The sequence below is a fragment of the Spermophilus citellus genome (assembly GCF_964194105.1).
Source record: "Spermophilus citellus genome assembly, chromosome: 5".
NCBI classification, from domain to species: Eukaryota; Metazoa; Chordata; class Mammalia; order Rodentia; family Sciuridae; genus Spermophilus; species Spermophilus citellus.
In genome coordinates this window covers 24,621,815-24,630,629 of record NC_138186.1, presented here as the reverse complement: position 1 = coordinate 24,630,629, position 8,815 = coordinate 24,621,815, and the positions used below count along the sequence as shown (strand labels likewise).

Sequence of the window (8,815 nt, the reverse complement as noted above, 5' to 3'; positions counted from 1 at the left end):
GAGAATTTTGGTAAAATGGATATCATTGCTATTTGGATGGAGAAGGAAGCCTGGGAAAAAAAATCCTTCATAATTTAACAAGTTGAATTAGTAAAAGCTAAAAACAAAATATGTAGAATGTGGATTTTAAAATCCCAAGCAAGCACAAAGTATTTTTGTATGTGTGTGTGGAGACAGGCTCCATCCATAGCTTCTGTCCATTCTTAAAATGCTCCATGACCGGCATAGAAGGTTCTGGTCCTGCCTGGGGTTTCAATTTTATTCTTGAGTCCTGGGGTCTTACAACTTTTTCAGGCCTGTCTTAAAGCAGGTACCCCCCACCCACCCACCAGTACTCTGGGCCACTTAGAATTCCCAGGTGCAGAAAATCAGAGAGGGTCTGTGGCTAAATGACAATGATATCTACTTGATAAATGCTCCCCAAACACACTGTTCCTCTCCCCACATACAAAAAAAAAAAAAAAAAAAAAAAGCCTTCCTTCTTCCACTCTTCTCTTGGATGTCCCTCCTACCTAGGAAGATTACTACCACCCTCCTCATCCCAGATTATATTTTATTTATTTTCAGACACTTAGAGCATTGACTTAGTGAGCACATTTTTACTTCCATATTTAGTTATTAATTTTTTAATTATTTCACACAAAATGACAAAAGACAGTAAGAGGGGGGAAAATGAATGGAATAAATGGGGACCTGTCCCAATAAAATGTTCACCAGTTAGTCAGAAAAAAAAAAATGTTAGAAAGTGGAAACAACTGCAAACCCCCTCACTCCAACTCAATCAAAACATCCCTTCCGGAAAAGAGCGACTTGTTTCTTTTTTCTCTTGGAAATGAGTGGTAAACTGAGTTCGGTTTGGTGGTGTTTTCTTAGCTGACTTTTGGCTACAATCAGGCCATTTTCGGACACATTCCCATGTAGGTACCAGGGGTGCTCTGGAGGAAGCTGTCGACGCCTGTTCAGCTAATTTAGGTTTTCTTTGTCTAATTACTGTGGAGCTTAGGGAAAAGGAGCCCGGCTCAGGGCAGTAAACTGACACTCGGTCTCTGTGTGTGGTATCCAGGCAGGGTTTGATGGAAAAAGCCTGCTTCCACTCAACTTCAGGTCACTGTCTGGGGCCAGCCCCAGCCCAACCCCCCTCCCCCTCCCCACCCCCTCTTTCCTCTGCTTTTACAGACCCACCAGTACTCCCAGCTAGGATCAGTCCCCGTCGCACTCCAGGGTCACAGAGAGCTGGTGCCAGCCTCAAGGAGCTCAGCTCTGCTGCAGGGAAGGGTCTTTGCTGCATTCTTTACCTGGGTCCCTGCACCATCTCCCCTTCTTCTGTCCCCCCATTTCCCCAGGCAACAACAGATGCCCTTTCACCTTGATCCTTTAAGATAGATGCACAGAGGTGCCAGGCTCTGTCTCTCATTTGGTCCCCTACTCTGTAGTCCCTTCCCTCTGGGCCTCCCCATCAGCCCCTGTGTGGCCAGGCCTGCTCCTGGCCTCCTGCTCTCCTCCCGATTCCCAGCCCCTATCCCTGGTCAGACTACATTTCCCTACACGTGTAATCCAATAACTAACTGTCAGGTCTCATTGGAAATGATTTCTCCTGAGGGCACATCTCTCTCAGAGCCGGGACTCTAACAGAGAGAATAAGCCACAGTTGGGATGGTGTGTTCTCTTACAGAAGGCAACTTAGAGATGGAACAGTTGGGGGCGAGCAAAAATGAGACTGAGAACATTACAACTGCAGGCTATCGCGCTTATCTCAGGGTGGGCCTTCTGGTTGTTGTTTTTTTTTTTTTTTTTTTTTTTTCCTAAACAAACCATGAAGTGGGAAACCAAAAGGAAGTGGCATCAAATGCAAACATGAGTCCTACCGACCCAGGTTTCCAGAGTCTCTGAAGCTGGGCCAGAATTCTGTATCCAAACCCCTCTCGTCAAACTTCCCAAAATGTCCTAGATCGCCCGGGGCCGCACCCTGGGGCGTCGGCTTCACCCTTTACTAAAACAATGGTCCGGAGCCTACAGGCCCGGCCAGAAAGAGAGGATTGGCACTTTACCTTTGGGCGTCTGGCACCCTGGCGTGTGGCTGAGGGCCGCAATGTCTAAATGAAGTTGACAGATGGTGTCACTTCGGGCACTGGGGAAGGCGGCTCCCGGCGGCGGCACCCGCGGCAGCACCACTCGGTTGGGACCGGGCTGGGAGGAGGAAAGGGGGAGGGGGAGGGAAGGAGGGGTGGGTCCACTCCCTGGGGGCAGCTGGTTTCTGGGAGGGGAAGTAGGGACTGCTGGAATGGGTAAAGGGAACGCTTTTCGTGAAGTCATAGGTAGGTAGTCTGGTGGGGGAGGGGGCGTCGTCCTCTTAGCAAAATGTGAGTTGTTCAGTTATCCCTCCATTTGAAAGAGGGTGGGTGGGAAAAGAGAAAGAGGACCAGAGAACAACTAAAAGAGAGAGGGGGACCCAGGAGAGCTAAGAAGGAGATAAGAGAGGGAGTGGGCCTCCAGGTTGGGAGGGGGGAGGAGTGAGCGCGACGCCCGGAGCGCGCCCTCCCCGCAGCGGCCGGGAGCGAGAAGGGGGCAGGGCGGGGTAGGGGTGGAGGGAGGGAGCGAGGGAGGGAGGGAGGACGGCCGCGGGGAGGACGCGGGAGGGAGGAAGTCCGAGAGACAGAGGGAGAAGCGCTCCTGAAGGGAGACGTCGGGTTCGTCCCCGGGGTCCCCGCCGCGGTCGTAGCTCACGGGCGCTGCCTCCCGGCGTCCGGCCGCTTCGGCTCCGCGGCCTGGGAGGAGGTTGCGCAAGGCGGGGGCCCGAGCCTCGAAAAGGGATGCGCCGGGCGTTGCCTCCAGCCCGCCGCCGCCGCCGCCGCCAGAAGCCCCAGCAGAGCTGAGGGAGGCGACGCCGAAGCGCTGGCCCGGAGTGACCACGGCTGCAGCCCGGGCGGCGGGCTAGGGCGCTCGCCCGGCTTCTGGGCCGACCCCGTTCTTGCGCCTCCGCTCCCGGCCCGGGGCCCGCCCCCCAGGCCGGGCCTCGCTCCCGGGTCCCAGATGACCACCGAGGGCGGGCCGCCGCCGCCCCCGCCGCGCCCGCCGCCAGCCCCGCTCCGCCGCGCGTGCAGCCCGGCCCCCGGCGCGCTCCAGGCCGCCTTGATGAGCCCGCCGCCCCCTGCCGCCGCCGCCGCCCTGGAGACCACCTCGTCCTCGTCGTCGTCGTCCTCCACCTCCTGTGCCTCGTCCTCCACCAACTCGGCCAGCGCTCCCTCGGCCGCCTGCAAGAGCTCGGCTGGCGGCAGCGGCTCGGGCGCGGGGAGCGGGGGCACCAAGAAGGCGAACTCGGGGCTTCGGCGTCCCGAGAAGCCGCCGTACTCGTACATCGCGCTCATCGTCATGGCCATCCAGAGCTCCCCCAGCAAGCGCCTGACGCTCAGCGAGATCTACCAGTTCCTGCAGGCGCGCTTCCCCTTCTTCCGCGGCGCCTACCAGGGCTGGAAGAACTCAGTGCGCCACAACCTCTCTCTCAACGAGTGCTTCATCAAGCTGCCCAAGGGCCTCGGACGGCCTGGCAAGGGCCACTACTGGACTATCGATCCGGCCAGCGAGTTTATGTTCGAGGAGGGCTCTTTCCGCCGCCGGCCGCGCGGATTCAGGCGGAAGTGCCAGGCGCTCAAGCCCATGTACCATCGCGTGGTGAGCGGCTTGGGCTTTGGGGCCTCGCTGCTGCCCCAGGGCTTCGACTTCCAGGCGCCCCCGTCGGCGCCTCTTGGCTGCCACGGCCAGGGAGGCTACGGTGGCCTCGACATGATGCCCGCAGGCTATGATGCCGGCGCCGGAGCCCCCGGCCACGCGCATCCGCATCACCACCACCACCACCACGTCCCACACATGTCTCCCAACCCGGGCTCCACCTACATGGCCAGCTGCCCCGTGCCCCCGGGTCCAGGAGGCGTCGGTGCAGCCGGCGGCGGTGGTGGTGGCGGCGGCGGGGACTATGGGCCGGACAGCAGCAGCAGCCCAGTGCCTTCATCCCCAGCCATGGCGAGCGCTATCGAGTGCCACTCGCCCTACACGAGTCCTGCGGCGCATTGGAGCTCGCCCGGTGCCTCGCCTTACCTCAAGCAGCCGCCCGCCCTGACGCCAAGCAGCAACCCCGCGGCCTCTGCAGGCCTGCACTCCAGCATGTCCTCCTACTCGCTGGAGCAGAGCTACTTGCACCAGAATGCCCGCGAGGACCTCTCAGGTAATGCATCGCGACCAGAGTGGTCCGCTGCGGGCCTACATCTATGCCTCTAGGTCCAGCCAGCGGCTACTGCCACTCCCTCTGGGACAACAAAGCCTAGGGTCTGAGGGCATGGGGAGGAGCGGATGCTGGGGAAAGCTGGCGCCTTATTCATGTGGGGATGCCAGAAATCTGGGTCTCACTGCTCTCCCAGGTGCCCATAGCCAGGAACAGGGCCTCCAGAATTGCCCAGCTTCTAGCTTCTAGGATGATGGTGTCTGCCTTTCTGGCCTTCATGGATGTCTCTATATGGGCTTTGGATTTTCTGATTCAGGCCTGACTTAGTTTTGAGAGAAGGCATGTGGCCTTTGGGGGACCTTGACCAAGGAGTTGTGTTTGGTTCTAGTTCTTCTTGTCCTTTTTTTTTAAAGTTCATTTTTCTGTGCCTTTGTCAAAAAGTAAATGTCAGTTCTGTATCTAGGAGTGTATGTGTGTTGGGGGGGGGGAGGATTTCTTAACTCAGCAAGTGTTGAGAAGAGGGGACAGGGAAGGCAGAGGGAAAAGCAGAATGGGGTCCCAGGGTCTTTCACTGGAGGGACATTGTCAGTGGAGGGGGCACTGGCTGTTGAGGAGTCCCACATGCAGTATGGACCACGGTTGGTGACACATGAATGTCCCCAGGCAGCAGAACCTGAGAACTCTGCTGTAAGTCCCCTGAGAAATGTGCCTGGAGGCTACTTGTAATGTGGCTGATTTAAACTGTATGGGTTACAGATTATGAAAATTTATTGACTTGTGGAAAGCAGTGAAAGGTGGGAGGAGAGATTGGGGGGGTAGAGAGAATTTGAATATTTGGCCAGCTTTATCTGAAAAATAAACCCTTATTAACCCCTAAGGAGGACTGGGCTGCAGATTAAAATCCGAAGTCTGCCTGTCAAAGGCTGGGCCCAAAGGTGTTCTCCCTCACATTACCTCCCTCCCTGATTAGAAAATCGTTCACAGAATAATGCATACTTTATATGTTCGTGATGCCGTGCGCAACAAGGACATCAGGGGCGAAAGGAAGCCCAGAAATGGGCAAAAGATGTTGGTTCCCTGAACAGAGAAATTTCCCAAATAGGCCTTTTAAATTCGGGTCTCAGAGGTTAACTAAACAAAGACAGTCTCGGCAGGACCACACCAGAGAGGATTTTAGCCTGACTTAACCCACTGAGAGCAGAGCCTTGTTCAATTTTATGGGAATTTCAACAAGTAACCAATACAGACACCCCTCTTATTCAGCACCCCCGCGCCGGCTGTCAATCTCTCTCCCACAGTAGGCTGGAGCCCACTGGCACCCTTGCTTGCCTGCCTGCTCTTCTCCCATCCCTGGTCTTCTCGCAGTCCCTACTCAACTTGAACCCAGACTCCCAGGCTTCCTAGTGCCAGGAAACGGTAACAGAGGAAGAAACAAACAAACAAACAAACAAAACAGGCAGGAAAGGGGCTCCAGATCTTTACGTGAGGCCGCCCTTGTCCCATCCCTCAAGCCAGGCCCACAGGCAAGCCCCTAAAAATCCCGGGGTCTGCAAGCACGATTCTAGGAGAAGACAAAAACTTCCGAAAGCGAGCAGGCCGGCTTCCGGGCTCCAGCCCATCACCTCCCGGGGCTGACCTTCCTGGGAACTCTCTGTCTGGGAACGCTCTCGAGGCCTTCTATAGCTCAGGCCTTCCTGTATCACTCTGAGGCCTGGGGACCTTTGGTTTGAGCCCAGTGTGCACAGGAGACCATAGCATCCTCCTTCCTCCTCTTGCTGTCTTCCCTGTCTTGTTGGCTTCTCCCAGTCGGGCTTGCGAGGAAGGAGCAGACTGGGTGCGCCCGGCTCTAACTGGGCCTGGTTTGGAGCGCACCGCCGGATGGGCTGCGACCCACTGAGACTGAAGGCCGGGAGGCCAGACAGGGTTGAGGACGCCCACCACAGTTCAGCGAGTGTGCACACACACACACACACACACACACACACACACACACACACCACGACCCTCCCGCCCTCAGCTCACCCACGCTTCCCATGCTGTCCCATTTTCCGATCCCATGACCCTGGCGGGTGTGTTGAGAGACCTCGGACAGCGAGGTCCGCAGGGGCCCGAGTGGCCTTGCGCTCTCATTCAGCCCCGAGATAGTAGTATCTAGGATTTTTGTCATCTCGCGCAGCACATTAAAGTGAAGACTGCTTGGAGGCATGAGCTCTTGCTCTCTGCCCTGCAGGAGCCTGCTCTTTATTGGTCCAGGAACTGGCATTAGCGTGCTGAGCGAACGCACCTGTGTGCAGGGCAAACCTCCCGGGTCCGGGACGCGTAGGTCAGCGGTTGCTTTAATAAAGCAGTGCCGTTTTTGTTAACAGCTAGCACCCAGACGATTGCCAGGACCGAGTCGCCGGCCACTGAGCAGCCTGGTCTCTCCGCAGGCGCCTGGGGCGACGCGAACAGGGCCTAAGCCTCATTGGTCCCGGGTACGGTTTTTCTTCTACTGAAAAACTGAATCCGGCCCCGGGCATGAATGTGTTGTTTATGCTGCCCACACCACCAGGGTGACCACAAATGAACCAAGCAAATGAGCCTTACCCAGCCTGGCACCAAAAAGAGGCGGAGGCAGGAGATGCTGGGACCCAGAGCTTGAAGGACACCTTTGACCGATTGCGCTCCGGGGTCGGCCGGCGGAGAGGCGCTGAGAAAGCAAAAGCAAAAGTGGGCGGCGGGTCGGTGCTGAGAAGCGCCAGGCTCAGGCCCTGGGCGGAGAAGCAGTCCTTGGGGAGCAAGGTATAGGCCTTCACCATCCTCTACTAGCATGAGGCTCCCTCAAAATCTCCATGTGCTGCTATATGCCTTCCCTGAGGAGCTTTTCTCTGTCCCGAAGTCCTGGCTTCTCTAGATGAAGTCTTAAGACTATTGTGACTGAAGCCGCTTGCGGACAGAAGAGAGCTGCACTTACTTTTCCTGTCCCTTTCTCTGCAATGGAATTATTTTTTGTCATCCCCTTTGGCACAGGGAACCATCCCTGTGCTGCTCACTAATCTTACCAGACCAATCAATTGGAAAATAAAACTCAAAGCGAGAGGGGAAGAGAGCAGTGATGGTTCTGGGGGAGGGCTCTTGGTCCGGCATTGCGCCCAGGACTCAGGGCCTGGATGCTGTGGTCTCAGCCTGCGCTCACCCGACTCAGACCACAGCTCTGACCCCCAGCCTCAGAGTGATATGGGAATTCAGGAATACAAGAATACCCGGTCAGGGAAGATCTTGCTCTTGCCTCAGACCCCACCAAAACAAGATTCCAGAGGCATCTAAGGACTAAGGACAGATAGTTTGAAACAGTGATTTTTCAGAGCTGGGTTTTATCTACCCCTCTTGCATCAGCAATGCACCAAAAGAACACACCAACAGTTCTGTACCCTGAATCAAAATTAAGATGCGGTAAATTGAAATTTTAAAAACAATGCACCCCGTCATCAGTTGGGTGACCTTGTGTCTGAAATGAGCCCCCCTCTCTCTTACTTCTTTCAGTGGGACTGCCTCGTTACCAGCATCACTCAACTCCAGTGTGTGACAGAAAAGATTTCGTCCTCAATTTCAATGGCATTTCTTCTTTCCATCCTTCGGCAAGTGGGTCTTATTATCACCATCACCACCAGAGCGTGTGTCAGGATATTAAGCCCTGTGTCATGTGAATGGACAAAGGCCACATGAAGGCCCTCTCTCTTCTCTTTTCATCTTCCCCTAAGGGGCAGATAGGAACTGCGAAGGACTCACACAATGTGCACGCGGATAGCAGTAAGTAGCACTCTGTCACTTAGCCTGAATGCCCAGGAAAGCCTCGTATGCTGATTTTTTTGCCTACCATTGGAAGAGAGAAAACCTTGGCAAGATAATGCACCAGATGAGGGAGAGCATGAACTGAGGGATGGTAACAAGTTACCACATGTAAAACATAAACTTATAACTCTGGGATGGCCATTGCCTTCAGTAATCAGGGTCTGAAAAAAAGCAGACAAGTTGCGTGTATGTGTGTGTTTTTTCTTGGTCTATGAAAACTTGTGTGCTTTTCAAAAAGGCAGTGCTAAGCACAAGATTTCAAGAAAGCCTCATCTTGTTGCCTAGCTAGTTAGGAGAATTCTGTTCCCCCGCCCCCCAACACTAGGTTTGTATACAGGTGCCAAAGAACATTATGAAGAAATGATTTAGAACCAACCACATCTATTTTAAGAAAATGGTTCTCAGTATTGTGACAATACAACATTTTTACAAGGTTGTTTTCTACCACCATATTTTAAAGATATTTTTATGATCTTCGTGTATACTCACACTTTGCTTGTATTTTAAAAGGAGGATATATTTGCACTTATGTATACTTTTACAGTTTGCCAAAAATATTTTGATGTAAATTTTTTTTCAATAAAATGTATATAACAAGTAGTTGTTTTAGGGATCTGTTTCCTCTACAGGCACCCTGCTATGGATGGATCAGTGACCAGGTTCTCCCCCACCCCACAACCCCCATCCAGCATTGCAACTCTACCCTGCCTACCCCCACATTGTATAATTGATGTGGTGTGGGGTCTGCGCCTTGAGTAACACAGGCCA

The 8,815-nt window shown here is 54.4% G+C and overlaps 1 protein-coding gene across 1 annotated transcript; it reads left to right on the top strand.

Annotated features, from left to right (window-relative positions):
• Positions 1-2,886: 2,886 nt before the first annotated feature.
• FOXF2 (forkhead box F2) lies at positions 2,887-8,590 on the top strand. The gene is made up of 2 exons (XM_081296178.1): positions 2,887-4,219; positions 7,739-8,590. The coding sequence occupies exons 1-2, from the start codon at positions 3,031-3,033 to the stop codon at positions 7,900-7,902; spliced, it is 1,353 nt and encodes a 450-aa protein (XP_081152304.1). The 5' UTR covers positions 2,887-3,030; the 3' UTR covers positions 7,903-8,590.
• The last annotated feature ends 225 nt before the right edge of the window (positions 8,591-8,815 follow it).